The following is a 17,760-nucleotide window of genomic DNA, read 5'->3' as shown; positions in this document are numbered from 1 at the left end:
TGATAAATGACAAAGGTATATATTTTTGCGTGTCGAAGCAACTATGAGCTATGGCAGGAATCAAAATTAATTATTACGTGTCTTCCTTTGGGGCCAGGTTTTCCAACAGGACCAGGAATGCCCTAGAAAAGAAAAACGTGGATAAGTGACTCAAATATGGAGGATGAAACTGTGCTGCTCCGGAGGAATTGGTGTAACAAGTTTTATCCACTGGACTAAAATGATTATAAATATGTATAGAGGCTCACCTCATGTATTCATCTATCTGAATAGATTTAGGAAACCACCCTCCTCTAATACAATAAATCTTTACTGAGAGATTCTTAACATGGCCTATTGTGATCCAGAATTCAGACAATTGTTTCATCACCTTGAAATAAAAGTTCTCCTGGCACAAACTAAGCTGATGTGCAAAAGGCCACAACAAAGCAAAAAGACAAGGATTTCCTTGAGACTTAATCTCAAAAGAATGAAGGAAGGAGTGACATCATTCAGGCATAGCCTAAATGGAAAATATTAATTTTCCTCACATTCTTTCTATAACCTAATCATTTTAAAGCCCTAAACGACAGCTTTAAATAACTGCTACCAAGCACATTTTATTTTCACCCAATAGTTTAAAAAAAGGACAGAAAAATGAACAAATGACTGTGAGTAAAAAGATGATGTGACATACATCTGTAAGTAGTAAGTAGCTCAACATTTATCAAGATGTACTGGAAAAGAGCTGACTACAACATGTGGATAAGGGCAAAGTGCTAAAACAAATATCTCATAAAAAGCTGGCATCTATCAAACCTCAGTCAGGGAGGTATCAGACAAATGAGGGGAAAACAAATGGAGTGGGAAGACATGAAGTAGAGGACATTATTAAAGATACATGTGAATACTACTGGGAATGAAATATGTGTCCAAGCACAATAGTGAATAAAAAGATCTTGAAATCATGTGCATTTAACAAACATCACTCACTTTCTCCCCCTCTGGCCCCAGTGGCCCAGCAACGCCAGGAGGCCCAATGAAACCCTGTAAATCAGCAATATTTCATATCACAATATTGTCTAAACAATACAACACATTTTTCAGCAGTGTGATGCAGTTTCTCAATAAAACAATCTTCCCACAATACCTTCATTCTATTTAGCATAAACACTGCACACTGCTTAAATACCTTGTGATCATAAAATAATGATATGATTGAGGTCACATAGCAGCAGCATAGGAATTACTGTTCACATAGTAGTAGCATGTATGTGCAACAATCTATCAGTCTTGTGTACAGGTGGAAACTTTGGCCTGATGGTGGTGTTGGACAAACGTTCAGGGGAATGCTATGTGGAGTAGCCAGATCAGGCTGATTTGGGTGACCAGCTTGATCTGGATACTCCAAATAGCATTCGGGATGGGAATGACATTTCTTTAAACCAATCAGAATCGTCATGGGCGGTGCTAAACTCCGCACAGAGCCGCTGCAAGAGAAAATTCAGATTGGACAGATAGTCTAGCTAGCTGTCTCAATTTACAATGCAGAGATCTGAGGAGCAGTCAACAGTAGTCTTCATAAATCCACTGAATTTAAAATTCCAACACAAAGAAAGCAGAAGGAAATGGAAAATACAAGCATCCGGCGGAATTTCCTGCGGCACCGGAGCAATCCCGGAAGTGGAACGCGAAGGATATAGACTAGGTCACACAGACCAAATGGAAGACCAACATCGCCACCCATAAGCCCTAGAGGAATACTTTGTGCCACTGGCTGCTGTGAATTATTCATTGACATATATAAAATGGACCAATAGACCCCGTTGCTCTGGACGGAGACCAGTGAAGGCTATTAGAAGCCCTTTTCCGGTGATGGCCAGCTTTACTGCGCAGCCTCCAACTGACAGAGACAACGTAAATGTGACGTGAGCAACGTGTCTGAAAGTTGGAAGTCTTCTGGTAGCTGTGCCAAGAGAAATCTAAATCATTCCCAATCTTACAGAGATGGAGAGTGTAGGTATATGTAAGGAGATAACATAGGCACAGGCTAATTATTGCTAACTAACATGTCGAAACTGCCTGCGAGCTTCTCCTGTACTATACGGTAATTCCTCTACTGTGCGACAGTAAGTCACTTGGTTATGACACAATCGTTAGCCTATTTTTACAAAAACGTCTGCTACGGAGCCATAACGTGAGGTACAAGGTAATGGAGCCTTTTATACATTGTCGTGTTTCTTTAGAAATAAACAATGGACAAATAGAGTCTTTAAACGCTTCAGATGTAAAGTTATTCGCATTCAAGTGACGTAAAAAAAAAAATGGAGGTCAGCGGAATGCTAACAGGAGGTGATGGCTAGGTAGCAACAAAATGGCGCCATAGATGGCTCGAGTTCTGAAGCGAAGCTTACCCCCTTGGAATTATTCTGTCCATACAAACTCTCCTGACATTTTTTCTTGTAAACAAGTGAATGAATGACGTCATTCAAGAGCTGGACCTGATTGGTCATGATTAGTCAACCAAACTATTTAAGGCTATGGTTGAGGTGAATGTGTGAATTTACCTGATGAAGGTCTGAGACCGAAACGTTGTATTTTTCTAAATAAATTATTGCTTGCGTAATGGTCAGTGTGCGGGATTTTCTCTTAAAAATTTTGATCTGCTACTTTTGATCATATCCTACGCACCTGCCCGACAAAAGAGGTGTGCAAAAAAGTTTTCTTACGTTCTTTTAAACAAGCCAAAATTATGTTTACATTAAGCGTTACTCAAATAAATGCAAAAAAGTATTTTAAATCCAGCATTGTTTACAACCATGTTTGCTTGCTAGCAGTCTGCTCACACGTTGCTGCATATCTTGTCGTGTTACCACCACCTGTCGATCGGTGGAATAATGTGAAACCATTGGCAGGATTATGTATCGCGTCACTGGCATGCGCGAGAATGCATGTGTGTTCTTGTGCATGTACAGAACATCCAAATTATAATTTTTTTTTAATGTAAAACCCTAAAATAAATTAGCTGTATTGTCATTCTTGACGTGAGATTTTGTTTGTGCAGCAATATCATGGCTGCATTCAAGTTTTTATGTCAATTGGCATAAAATATAGTCAGTAGGTTTGAGTAATTTGTGAAACCCTGTCTCCTTCTTTTTCTCTTTCAAATACTCTCACATTCACATCTTATCAGTGTATCATCTGTCTTTGTTTTATTTTTTTCTTGCTGCCTGCCTCACTCTGACATAGTAATCCCAGCTATCCTCTTTCTCTGGGGTGCAATGCTCCACTTCAGTCCCTTCTTGCACTAACTCATTTGACTCCCTTTCGTCTGCTTTCGTATTTTCTCCCATCTGTTTGTATTCCATCATCTTCTCTTTCTCCTGTTCTCCTGTTTTTAGGGCATTCTTGCTTGCTGAGGAATGAACCAACCAGTCAGCCTTTATAAAGACAACCCAGAGCCCGGAGCAGCCCCCACAAGCAGTCTCACATCAGGCTGTATGTCAGAAATACAACTCAGATTCCGAGCAGTCTCTCTGGAGCAAAGCTGTGAGCCTGACACTGTCCTAATCCTTTCAGGAAATGAAGTATTCAATCCAGAGCTGCTGAAGAAAAGAGGGCAAAATGTAGAGCAAAGAGCCACTTGTACTTACACGGACACCTTTAGGCCCCGGGTTACCTTGTGGCCCAGCTGAGCCCTGCAAAAAAGAAAAGACTCAGGTGAGGTGGACCTATTGTACAGTACGGGCAAGGTCAATGATTTCACATGGTGAGGGAAACATAACCACACCAGACTCTGAATGGTCTGATAAGAGAAATACAGCAAGTTTGACTGACAGACAGCTAAAAGAAAACATATGTTGTTGCTATATTTTGAGTTGCACTTTATATTTCCTCATCTAGCCTGCTGGCAGTGCACATGGACAAATCCACAGACTGCACACATGAAAAGACATCAGGAAACCTACTGCATTCATTTATGCATTTCATTGTTAGCTACATTTTCAATATACTGTAGAGGAAAAATCTGTTGTTTACTGCTTTATTCCAAATCCAAAATTGTTAAAAAACGTGCATAGGAAAGCAGAAAGAAGTGTGCCTTATGCAGTTATCATTATCATTGCTGTGCATTTTCTGTAGAGTTCTTGGTAGAGCAATGAAGAATCTAAGAGGATCGATGGAGGAACTGGAAGCATATTTTTGTATTTTTCACTGCACCTGCCTGCCAGGGTAACCTGCAGCCCCGGCTTCCCCAGGAGGTCCTGGTATGCCCTGCAACACAGAGAGAGAGAGAGAGAGAGAGAGAGAGAGAGAGAGAGAGAGAGAGAGAGAGAGAGAAAGAGACGGGGGAGAGAGAGAGAGAGAGAGAGAGAGAGAGAGCGAGAGAGAGAGAGAGAAAGAGACAGGGGGAGAGAGAGAGAGACAGGGAGAGAGAGAGAGAGAGAGAGACACAGGGAGAGAGAGAATGAACGGTGAATAGGGAGATTAGATGGATGGATAAAGTGAAAGAGGAGACACACAGACCTCTACCAGCATTGCCAACTGAGGAATAAAACGAGCACTGTTCATTCCAGACAGCCTCCACCATGACAACCCTGTCTATTAACTGTACCTTTCTGCACCCCTCCAACCCACCCCTCCCTCACTGGCTCACTGCTGGGTTTTTTCAGCCCACTGTTAAACTGACACTTTGCATATTAAACAATTAAGCTGATGCTCAATTTAAAACAATCAACCGTTGCTGTAATAACTATTGTTATCTGCGACTTTGCATAAAGCACAGACCTTAAACAGGTGCAATCAGCATCTTTCACAACAATCTTCATTTTCTGCTGACATTCACCATTATTGTCTGCCTATAATAAATCCTTGAGTCTTTTATATTGTTGTTCATCGATGCCTGATATTACTTTACTAGGTGCGTAAATTTAGATTTTTCAATCTCAAACCAAAAAATAATTTTTTTCAATCAGTAATAATCTAAACTGTGCCAGCATCCAGTAAATTTTGTTATTCCTTTAATCGCTATCCTGATGTGGGCATGTGAAGAGAGTCTGTATAATGGGCTCGTTAATTGTTACTACGTTGAAGAGGTGAAGTGTTTTGCCATCAAGCAGACAGAGATAAACGGATGATAAAAGGTCTGGCTGGTGACGCACACAGGCACAGCTGTGTGTTTTAAGTGTGTGTGTGTGTGTGTGTGTGTACATGTGTAAATGGTCTAATTCTCTTTGTGTATGAATGCTGTGACAAAGAACACATTCACATATAGCTCTCATGTGGAAGAAAATGGAGGCACCTACATTTGGTGCTTGGATCAAGAATATGGCGCAATGTATGTCCTTGGATAAAACTAACATATTGAGAGGCAAATTGGGGGAGTATGAAAAAATCTGGAGGCCATTTGACCGGTTTGTTAAAGACGAAGACATAGGGGAGATGCTACTGTGATGCTTTCATATAATTTGTTTTTTGGTTTTTGATTGTTGTAGTGCAGCTGAGGTTGAGAGAGAAATAATGTTGTGGGTTGGGACGGCGGGATGGGGGGTGTTTTAAAATCGTAACTGCAATGAAAAATGAATAAAGACATTGTTTAAAGAAAGAACACGTATTCACTGTATCGCAGAATGTGTGTCGAGTCATCGACTTTAAGGCTTTTGTTGTTCGACACACGTCCCATCAGTACCAATGACAACTGCTGAACTCTGGCAAAATAACACTCTTTCTCTTGCCTGCCTACACACACACACACACACACACACACACACACACACACACACACACACACACACACACACACACACACACACACACACACACACACACACACACACACACACACACACACACACACACACACACACACACACACACACACACACACCACTTACTTGTTCTCCTGGCAGTCCGGCTGGCCCTAGATAACCTTTAGGACCCTAGAAAATGGAATAAAACAAATGGAGCATAGCGTAAGTTCAGGCAGGTCACGGAGTCAAGCTTGGCTATTATCTCAGCTCATAGCTGACAGTCCCAAAGCCAGCACACCAGCTGATGGCTCAGCTGATTTACTCCTAAGCATATGATTGAATTTCCAAATAGAGCACTCTATTTAAACTACTTTTCCCAGCCTACCTTGCTGCATCTCGGCTAGCGCTTGCAAACCACCTCCACCCTAGCTCCTCCTTTTAAATTCATATTTATGTTGTCTGACTTACAGTAATCAGTGTCATGTCTGCTGTCATTGAGGCTGCTCTCCCTGCTTAAAAGGTGCCCTGCCACACGTATTTCATTACTTTGTGGTAATGTCTGAAGTTCTACCATGGACTGAAAAAATGTCTTGGTTTCCTTGTTTCAAGCCATTCTAGCGTGGTATAGAAAGCCTACTGGAAGACTCAGCTCGATTTCTGCCAGTTCTCATTAATATTCAACAAGCTAAGCTGTTTGAATCTGATTGGCTAACAGCTAGCCAATGAGAGCCTGGCTGTCAGAATCCTTTACCCAGCCCAACTGGGCGAGCTCATGAATAGTAATGAGCTCAGGCAACATGATGTCAGACTGACCAGCTTTTGTAATTGGCATGATTTCTCTGCTTATTTCTTTTCAGTGGCTAGAGCTGACAAAGGAGGTAGCAGTTCATTTTCACATTAACAACATAACACAAACACATATGGATCTAACATATTTCAAAAAAATGCAAGTAAAAACGGTTTTGTGTGGCAGGGCACCTTTAAGGCTTTCCATGTATGCAGATTGAAGGGCAGGGAGGCCCCAGAACTGAGCCATACCGCCAAATACAAATTGCAGATGAATAAAATCTATTTATTGACAAAGTGTTCCTGACTGAAATGTATTTTGAGTACATTTCACCCAAATACACCATAGACAGTAACAAGAGTAAAAGTCTACAGTAATGCCAGCGGCTCTACGAGGCTGCACTTAGCCATAGCAGTGCTTTGAGCTAAATGCTTATGTCAGCATGTTACAGCAACATTCTCAAAATGATAATGCTAGCATACTTATGTTTAGCAGGTATAATGTTTACCAAGTACACCTGAGGCTGATGGGAATGACAGTAGTTTTGCAGGCATTTGTTCATCAAAAGTATTGGTCGAATCAAATTTTAGACCTGATGGTAGCACTACACGAAAATTCCGTCAATGGTTGTCAAGATTTTCACACAGAAGCTCATGGTGGCGCTAGAGTGAAAGTCAGGGAATCTCCAAAGTCATTAGGAACCCTCTGGGAACAATGGATATTTATACCAAATTCCATGGCGATCAATCCAATAGTTATCGAGGCATTTTACTAAAAGGTGGGGTCAGAGGAAAAGTCCGGGGATCACTTAAGTCATTAGTTCATGGCAATCCATGTAATAGCTGATATGTTTTAGTTTGGGCCAAAGTGGTGGACCGAACGACCAACATTGCCATCACTAAGCCATGCCGCTAGCATTGCTAACAAAGGGGGGGAAAAGAAGAACAACAAACGGTAAAACAAACAACTTGCTTCAAGATAACTGACAGTAAATAAAATGTGATGGCATGTTGGGATGTAAGAATAGTCTGGATCATTTTAATACCCCTTTACAGTAAAGGTCCAAGTTCACAGTTATTGATCTCTGAACTGGTACGCCAAGTGTGATTTGGGGGCTAGTAGGCGAATTCTGATTGCAAATTCCCATGCATGCAAGACTGACTTGCATGATTTAAAATGTGTGTTGGTGTTCAGTGTTAAAATCCATACATCCAAACATGGTTTGTACTTCCTGTTATTGTTGGGCAGAGACTGGAAATGAGATTAAGAGCAGGGAGATTGGTGGTGGTGTGTGGGCACATGTGTGCATCAGATGGAATTGGCGATAATACAGTATGTGACATGTGTGTTTTTAAATGGTTCATTTTCTATTTCAGAAAGAGAAACATGATCATGTTTGTTGCGTGTAGTGTTTCCGGGAACTAGTCCATGACCCATTTTGGGTTCTGACCAATTGCCCTACAGCAGAGTAGTGTGGGTGAGGTTTAAAAGGAAACTGACGCATTTAAAACTTTCTATAAAATTAATAGTTGTGTCATTCTAATCCAGAGTCCGTTTTGTGCCATAGCCAAATTCCGCATTTGGTTAAACAAGCACTACTTCTTTATAAACTAAACAGGATTTATTGTTCGGTAAAGCAAAGCTTTTCTTCCCTTAAGCCCTTTTGTTTTTCCCTTCGACTTGATTATCAACAACAGATGCTTACGGCTCCAAAACACAAGGTCAGGGCCAGGTCATTATCTTTTTTGGGGCAGCGAGAGATCTTCTTGCGCGGTACCATTGACTCCGTTGTGTGCTTCCGAGGTTGTGACACATGAACTTTCACAATTAATAAAAGGCCCACTTGGGGTAAAAGAGCATAGGACCCGGGCCAGTAATTTCCTCTGGAAATACTTGACGGGGCACAGTTCATGTGCTGGGTATATTAGGTCCAGCTACTGCAAACACTTTGATGGCCTCCTGGGAGGCAAGGTCAAGGCCAGCTATGTGGAGACTAGACACAGAGCTTCAAGAAGAGGCTACGTGGACAACTGTGACACTATAGCCATGTGGGCAGCATGGCGACCTACTATAGCAGATTAAGTCTGTTCTGTAAAGGCCACATGCTCAATTCTAGCAACAGCTATGCTGAGCACATCAACAGCAATTGAGCAAGTCAATCAAACGCACTACAGCATAAAAACAAATCTGAGATATCAGATCAGAGGGCATGTGTGTGCGCGTGTGAATACGTGCACACTGGCGGACATGGGGAGAATGTCAGTGTTCTTCATTTTATTGATAGCAGCGTCCATGAAATTCTCCATCTTTGGGCATGACAATTGCTGACCTGAGGAGGCATGGGATATTGTGCATGTCATTGACCCCCTGATCCTGGACAGGGTGCCTTTCCTCTTTTGGATGACCTTTGACCTCAAAGTCTATCAACTTTAAGAGAGGCAGCAGCACATCCTAACAGCTAGCTCTGAAGCTCTGAGAGAGAGGGACAGCAACACAGACGGAGCTATTTGCAGAGACAGAGGTATGCAAAGACAGTGATGAAGAAAACACAGTGTGATGTAGATAGATGAAGTAAGAAAGAAAGATTAGCAAGAAAAGGTCATAGATACTGTATAGGTTTCTTTCCATTGAGATAAAAGACAGAGAGACTAAAGACAGGCAATGAGCAGGGTGGGCTGTAGGGTAACCTAATACTAATCACATTAAGAGGCCTCTGCTAACATCTGTGGCTAACACAGAGTGGGAACACTGACACGGTGTGTGTGTGTGTGTGTGTGTGTGTGTGCACACAGGAAAAAGTGTGTTTTGAACATACGTGTTTGTATGCAAGCTCTTAACCCTTAAACTTTGCTCTTAAAACCAACCTTTAACTGTTATGAACAAATAATATGTGTGCCTCATGTTCTCTCATTAATACAGGTGACTTAAAGAAGTAAAGCAGTAAAGTGCTGTTTAGATTTTTTTATATAAGCAGCAATCTTGAAAATCAGCAAACAGATCTACTTGGTCACATCATACAAAAATAGTTTCTGAAAGTAAGTCTTCAGCGTCAGCTGCTGGTTTAGGCACACAAGTAGTTTACTGTAATAAACTTAATCTTACCGGTGGACCTGGAAATCCATCCGGCCCAGGAAGACCTGGTGGACCTCTGTCACCCTGTTGGAACAAATGAAAGAGAGAGTAACATTAAATACCTTGCATTACCATATACATTTTTATAAAAAGCAATCTGTGGATTCCAATGCAAAAGCTTTATAAAAGGCATTGTAACGATGAATACTGTAGAAAAGTATGTTATAAAAAGAAAATTGAATTCCTTTAGCTCTCTGACAGTTAACCCAGACAAAGGTAAATTGATTTAGTATACATTATTTAACAATGAATAAATCTTGAATCTCAGATGACGAATGAACAACAGTGCAATAGTTCAAAGGACTATTTGTTATTTAGGATACTGTTAAAAATTCTTCTCTTGAGCAGAAAAAGGTGGTAGATTTCTACAGGTGAGTGAGACGGACAATTAAAAAGTGCTTTTGTACTTCAGGCAGTGTCTACCATCTGTCTATATTAAAGCTGCTTTAATAACAACAGTATGCTGACCAATATTTGGCTATTCTGAAAAAAAGACACAAAGCGTGAGGTGAGAGGGTCAATGGAGATTAGAGAAATAGAAATGTTGTCAATACAGACAAACATGCTAAGAGAGGGAGAACGATGCAATGGCTCAAAACTACTACAAGAGACTGATGACAAAGAGTGTTGAGAGGTTTGCAATAATTTGTTGGGATGACATCAGGATGAATTTGCACAAACACTGTGTGGATACACGCTGTATGTTTGGTGTTAAGTGAAATTGAACATGCATGCTCTGAAGGGAGAAGTGATGACAGTTTTTCTTAGGGGATTTCTAGGAGAGCACAGAGCATCACAACTTGAAGGGAGAAAGATACTTTTAGAGCTTAACTAGTTCAAGACATTTAGCAGTGCTGCTTATTAAAATCACTGTGATGATATATGAAGTAACAGAGACAAGAATGGAGAGGAAGTAGAGCGTAAGAGAGACCAGCTTAGCAGATAAATAAATATAATAATAAAAAATGAGTTGCTGAATGAAAAACAAACATATCCAAAACACTGTTTTTTAATCATCCAAACATTAGAAAATGTTAAGTTGCTAGTTACTCATCATATGCAGATTTGTATTACTCATTATAAACCATTATGCTGTATGATCTAAACCAACATTTTAGGATCCTTTTCACAATATTATGTTCAAATAACTGATAAGTAGGAGGACGGATGTGAAAACTGGAGGCATAAGTCCCAGCTCAGGTAACATGTCTCAAGACAAGTATCACTGTCAAAAGAGTAAATACTTTGTGACAAACAAGAGGGACTGAGAGAAACACGGAGAGGAACAGGGAACCTGACGGTGGCAGATCTCTTACCTTCTCTCCCGATGGAGCCTGGCCTGGAGACAGCCCGGGGTCTCCCTTTGAACCCTAGAATAGAAACATAGTCAAACAAATTCTTCTTATTTTTTCTTATTTAAAAGGTCCCATGGCATGAACATTTCACTTTTCAACATTAATAGGAGTTGCCCCAGTGGCTAGAAATGGCGATAGGTGTAAACCGAGCCCTGGGTATCCTGCTCTGCCTTTGAGAAAATGAAAGCTCAGATGGGCCGATCTGGAATCTCCTCCTTATGAGGTCATAAGGAGCAAGGTTACCTCCCCTTTCTCTGCTTTGCCCGCCCAGAGAATTTGGCCCACCCATGAGAGAGAGACATCATGGCTTTCAAACAAGCAAAGTGGCAGTTGGTCAAGGCCACACCCCCACCCTCCACCTTGCCCCCCCTCTCTCCTCCTCAATAGCATTTAAAGCTACAGACACAGAAATGGCACACACTAAGGAAAGCTCATTGTGGGACTGGCTCTAGTGGCTGTAATTCACCAAGGCTGAATTTTGGGAGACTTCAGAAACATTATTAGGGGACCACTAAGGCCTATATAAAAGCATCCAAAAAGCAGCATGTCATGGGACCTTTAATCATGCCTGAATACAGTCATGAAACACCTAGTTTCATTACCAGCATTATAGCTTGTAATTTTAAGTACAATACTTGTGAGTAAGCAAGTAAAGTAAGCAGGCTGAATTTGCATGTTTTCTTTTCCTTAAAATCTGGACTGCCTTGCCCATACACTCTTTGTTTGCTTTCTATTTCATTAAGGCTATAAGCAAGGAGCAACAACTGTGGCATTGTGTGGAGGCCAATGTGGAGATGCCTTAAGATGCAGTTCCTCTAATGGTAGCAAGATGCTAGCGCCACATAAATATTAAACTTAATTGAAGTCAACAGTACTATAGAAGATCCTCAACTGTTCTTCTTCCACAAGATGATGTAAGGACAGTTACATGGCTAACTGTGGTGTTTACCACACTGACATTTAAATGACAACGCATTGTGGTTCCAAACAGTTACGGACCTCAAAATCTCCCTTTAGAAATTTATGGTTGAAGTCATTATTACATCCACATTTTTCTAAAATATATGGTTTCATCAGTTTGTTTCCATACACGACAATGCAGGCTTTAAAGAGGGAGTTGTGTGTTCTGCAATAACAGTGAGACATAGCGTTGGCAAGCACCATCCACACTGGCAAAGGGTACCAGAATCTGAGTATGTGTGAGGACCCTTTGTTTTTGAAGAGACCACTTTTGCTTTCTAAAAAAACGTCTGTGGTTCATCCTTAATTTGTAGCTGTCACAGTTTAAAGCCAGTCTATGAACAGTTTTCAACCATGATGAGAAATTCCACACAATAAACTGACATCAGTGAATCATATCAATGCTTAAAGCTTTTCTTTAAAAGGCATTTTAAGTGACTTTTAATATGAAAAGAAATTCTAAATTGTTGTTTGATTTCTGTTCAATTCTCAATACAGTACAGCTTCTAAAGAATCATTTTATCTTAAAGTACAATACTTACAACTACGGACAGATCTAGAAATCCTTACAGAGTTCCACATTTCTTCACAGTGACTAAGCAAAACAATAACACTTAGCAATGAAGCACAAATGCCTTTGAGGATCTGGACCTCACTCAGTTTCTGTGCAATCCCAGACCACATGTGTAATTCCCACAAGGCGAATAATAAATCAAAGAGACTGCCAGAATGGAGCTGATGTTAGGTGCATTTCCACAGAACAGCAATATCACATTTCAACAGGGCTTTTCTTCCTAAACTGTTGTTGATTAGGGTCATACAATCTTTGTTATTGTCATACATCTAAAAATAAAGTTTAAATAAATAATCTTTCCAGAGGATGCTGCATCTATAGAGGTGTTATGGCATGCCAAAGCAGCATTGTTAGGAGACTTCCACATAATTTCAGCTCAACTACGTAATGCTAAGCTGTTCCAGTTGAGAATGAGGAACAGCCACATAGTAAGAAAATACATTAATACATTAAGCATCAATACATACACTACAACATGTTCTCTGATTATTCAAAAAATGTGGTGTGTACAGAAGTTCTGAATATAATATGTATTATGTAGCTTTTCAGCTGGTTATGGTGTGAGGTGCTAAGCCATTGTTTGACGCCTTAGATCCACACATTCACCGCAGTAGATTTTGAGCATCATGTTTCCATTGTTTTGACTGACAGCTATTGAGGCATAGAAAAGCTTGGGGGTGGGAGAGCAGAAATTCTACCACAGCATAAAGCCAGGGTTCCTTTCTTTAGGAAAAAGAAAAAAAAATGAATTGCAGAGTCATTCAAGCAGATTGAAATGCTCTTTTAAGTCCTGCAAGCACGTCGTCATAACATTTCAGAGTGTGCTTAAAACACATGTCAACTAAGCTTAGCATCAGGGACGATATATTCCTCGGCATTTGTCCTCGTAACCAAACACATTTCAACAGAAGATGTTTTCCCAAGCTGAGACAAAGAGTCTCTCAATCTCTATTCCGCCTCCACGAAAGGGTTGGGGGTGTAAGAATGACTCACCGACAGGTCACTACGGCTTTAGAGACGCTGTTTTTCTTCCTTATGTGTGCACATGCATGTGGGTGTACGCCATGAAGGAACAGCGAGCAAGCAGGTGGCCTCATATTTCATAATAATCAATCGGACACCCTCAGCAACCCTTAACTTGTCCAGGCAAGGTCAGAGGTGAGAGAGAAAAAGTCCATCCATCTCCCTATGCTGTTTGACTAATCAAGGAGGGAAACAGAACATTCCTCTCTTCACGTGTGTGGGGTGAGGTAAAAAAAGAGATCAACATTTATGAAAAGTACTTTCATATATTTGTCTCGTCAGTGCCTGAAATGGGCCAGTACTCACTAGTACTAAGTACCGGCACTTTTGATTTTTGTCCACATGAATACCCTTACTTTTAATTGATATTAACAGTATTTTAAATATGAATACTGATATTTATACCAAAATGCTATATATCATGATTTATTGGGTGAAAACCAAGCAATTCTACAAACCCCAATTCCAATGAAGTTGGGACGTTGTGTAAAATGTAAAGAAATACGGAATACAATGATTTGCAAATCCTTTTCAACCTATATTCAATTGAATAAACTACAAATACAAGATATGTAATGTTCAAACTGTTAAACTTTAATGTTTTTTTGTAAATATTCATTCATTTTGAATTGGATGCCTGCAACACATTCCAAAATAAAGTGGAAAAGTGTGCTGTGGTCTGACGAGTCCAATCATGGACGTCATGTCCTCCGGGCCAAAGAAGAAAAGGACCATCCAGATTGTTATCAGCGCAAAGTTCAAAAGCCAGCATCTGTGATGTATGGGGATGTGTTAGTGAACATCTGTGAAGGCACCATTACGGTTTTTTTTCCAATTGCTAACACACTAAAATGACATGCATAGCACAATTATTTAAACTGACACACAGAGAGCAAAACCTCTTCTCAAGTCTCCAAAAGTCTAAACACACATTTTGCAATTCAAAGTGGCACTTTTTAAATGCACTAAACACGGTTCTCTGCATAAGACACAACAATCTGACATAAAGTTACATATTTGCCATCTCAAAACACTGCCATTCAAAATGACACTACATGAGCTAATTGGCCAACATATGCGCCACCTTGCCAAACACCTCAACGGTTAATTGTTACCATTTTAATCAGGAAGTAAGCACTATGATGCCTCTTTTTTTCTATATATTTTTTTCTTCACATTTATTCTGCAATTTTCTTTTTCAGTTTACTGTTTTTTGTGAGCATATTTTTGCTCAGTCCAATGTAAATATATCTGTTGTGCATATGTTGCACTGACTTGTTTGGTGAAAAATAAAAAATAAAAATGTTTCAACAGCATGTGTGTGTATCTGCAAATATTCCTGTGCATGTGAACAATCTGAAGAATTTTCTACAATTTGAAATATTTTAGTGTTATGACAAAGCACACTAAAGATGAGAGTGCTTTTCATTATGCCCAACAGTGTGTAGTTGGTTAGACAAAAATCTGGTAACATGAATGAAGTGTGTGACGTGTGGTGCAAAAGTTTGATTTTGATAATGTAGTTTTGGTCGCAGTGCTTCATTTTGCAGGATATATGAGGTATTTTGCAGTTTGGGTGTGTGGTTTTGTGAATTGTGTTAAGTATTTTGATAAAACCAGCCTAGTAAAATTGTGTTTTAGCAATTGAAAAAAACTGTAACGCTGAAAGGTACATACAGGAATTGGAGCAACATATGCTGCCATCCAAACAATGTCTTTTTCAGGGACGCCCCTTCTTATTTCAGCAAGACAATGCCAAGCCACATTGTGCACGTGTTACAACAGCGTGGCTTTGTAGTAAAAGAGTGCGGGTACTAGACTGGCTTGTCTGCAGTCCAGACCTGTCTCCCAATGAAAATGTGTTGCGCCCGGATAGCTCAGTTGGTAGAGCGGGCGCCCATATATAGAGGTTTACTCCTCGACGCAGCGGGCCCGTGTTCGGATCCGACCTGCAGCCCTTTGCTGCATGTCTTACCCCGTCTCCCTCCCCTTTCATGTCTTCAGCTGTCCTGTCAAAAATAAGGACTGAAAATGCCCCAAAAAAAAATCTTTAAAAAAAAAAAGTTAAGAAAATATGTGGCCAGTATGAAGTGTAAAATAGGACAACGGAGACCCCAGACTGTTGAGCAGCTGAAGTTGTACATCAAGCAAAAATGGGAAAGAATTCCACGTACAAAGTTCCCAAACACTTCCTGAGTGTTGTTAAAAGGAAAGGTGATGTAACACAGTGGTAAACATACGCCTGTCCCAGTTTTTTTGGAACGTGTTGCAGGCATCAAATTCAAAATGAGTGAATATTTGCAAAAAAAACATTCAACTTTATCAGTTTGAACATTAAATATCTTGTCTTTGTAGTGAATTCAGTTGAACATAGGTTGAAAAGGATTTGCAAATTATTGTATTCTGTTTTTATTTACGTTTTACACAACGTCCCAACTTCATTGGAATTGGGGTTTGTATGTAAAATCAGACATTTAGCACCCCCATATAGCAAATGGAATGGTCCTTTGTTTTATAACCACATTTTCAGACACTGTGATGATCAGGCTCCTTAGATTGAATCGTCGAATAGTTGAGTATTCGGGTTCACCCATACAAGATAAACGTATAAATATAAATATATCCAAGTCATGCAACTACTGACTTAGGGTACTGGCACCTTTTTTGGTCCAATTCAGGCACTGTGTCCCATCTTTAGCTATGCAGTATATGTACAAACTACAATTCCTAGTGAGTCGCTATCCACTTACAAGAGGAAAGTTTCACATCGAAAGTCAAACGAGGGGAGGGTGGACCATCCACTTATACTTTGTTTCTGCTCCTAAAGCATGACTGCTGCCCCGCTGACTGCATGGTGTTTGCAGACATTCTGTGGTAGCCAGTCGGGACCACAGTCACCACAACCATCTGCATGGAGCTGCCCACATCCTTGCTCAGTTGTAGCAATGTATCTTTTACATCTGGTCCAATGCTAAAAAACTTACTATTTCTTTACTTTTTCTCTTCATATGAAGTCATTGTCATGGCTAATGAGGCTGGACACGATTATGTCCTGTGGTAAAAACCTGGGTTACAACGATCTAGACTATGGGGCGTGTCATTCAAGCCAAGAACCACCCTTGTCTCATCCAGCCTTTCCTGCTACACTGTGACAACACACTGGCTCATTATTATCACTCTTGCCTACATCTGGCTGTGTCTGGTTTAATCCCACTTGCACACTCTCTGAGCAGCAGAGATTGGCTCTTTAGGGAACAACACGTCATTCTCTGCTGTGTTTGATAAAAGCTTTAACTACAGCGGATCAGACTTGAGTGCACATTTTAAAGGACAATTCAGTGACCCGGTGAGATCACAACAGGGTCTTGTAAGGCAAGCAACATGAGCTGCAGAGTTCTCCAGATGAGGTCTAGAAACCGAGCAGCGGCGAGCCTGAGACGCAAGATAAATTCAGGCAAGAGTCAGACACATTTCACATGCATAATATGGGTTTGGGTCATGTCTAGGCCTAAAACATGAATACAATATTAAATATAACAATTAAAATAAATAACACATACAATACAAAAACCAGTTCTTTTTGTAAACACTGGTACTCTCCTCCGCCCCACCCTGCCCCTCACCACCGCATATGAGGAGAGAGCAAGAGCAAAAAGGGGAGGAGAGAGCAACAGTTCCTAACTTGTTAGTTTGCTTTAGCTAACTGTTTTTATTGTGTCTTTGATGGTTTTTTATAAAGAATACAAATAGCAAAATATGTAGGGAAGAACGGTTAACGGCCCCCAATTTGTCAGGTTTTAGAGTCCTTTTATTTGTGGAATTAGCAGACTATCAGGGATTGTAAAACGTTTTGGAATAGCTTTTTATAATTTACAGTTGTTCTTCTGACATTCCAAAAGTGTTAAGTAAGTTTTGATTTACTGAGTAACTGTTTACTGGTTTATTGGTATGAATGTTTCAGAATATGCAGTGGGAGGAGCTATAATGGTTTTGTCTGTTTATGACGACTGGCCAACAGTTAAAGGGGAAATACATTACCACTATCTGCAGTGTCACTGTGTGTATATCTCTTTCTAGTAAATAAGAAATCTTATAACAAATCCGATGATTTGCCTGCCTAGGGAGAGATGGCTCTCACTTACAAATGAAAAAAAACAGACAACTTAATTAGAAAGGAGTCAAATACTTGCCGTCAAGCCTGTT

The 17,760-nt window shown here is 40.3% G+C and overlaps 1 protein-coding gene across 1 annotated transcript in view; it reads right to left on the bottom strand.

The window, feature by feature from the left end:
* Positions 1-17,760, bottom strand: part of LOC120565976 (collagen alpha-1(XXIV) chain) — a 102,572-nt gene that overhangs the window by 56,571 nt on the left and 28,241 nt on the right. The window contains exons 7-13 of the mRNA XM_039812141.1: positions 10,962-11,015; positions 9,616-9,669; positions 5,871-5,915; positions 4,198-4,251; positions 3,633-3,677; positions 973-1,026; positions 78-122 (exon numbers count right to left, since the gene is read on the bottom strand). Of these exons, the coding sequence (XP_039668075.1) occupies positions 78-122; positions 973-1,026; positions 3,633-3,677; positions 4,198-4,251; positions 5,871-5,915; positions 9,616-9,669; positions 10,962-11,015 (351 nt within the window). The remainder of the gene's footprint in view (positions 1-77; positions 123-972; positions 1,027-3,632; positions 3,678-4,197; positions 4,252-5,870; positions 5,916-9,615; positions 9,670-10,961; positions 11,016-17,760) is intronic.

This window comes from Perca fluviatilis, chromosome 9, assembly GCF_010015445.1.
Source record: "Perca fluviatilis chromosome 9, GENO_Pfluv_1.0, whole genome shotgun sequence".
NCBI lineage: Eukaryota > Metazoa > Chordata > Actinopteri > Perciformes > Percidae > Perca > Perca fluviatilis.
This window is presented reverse-complemented; position numbering and strand designations above follow the sequence as displayed.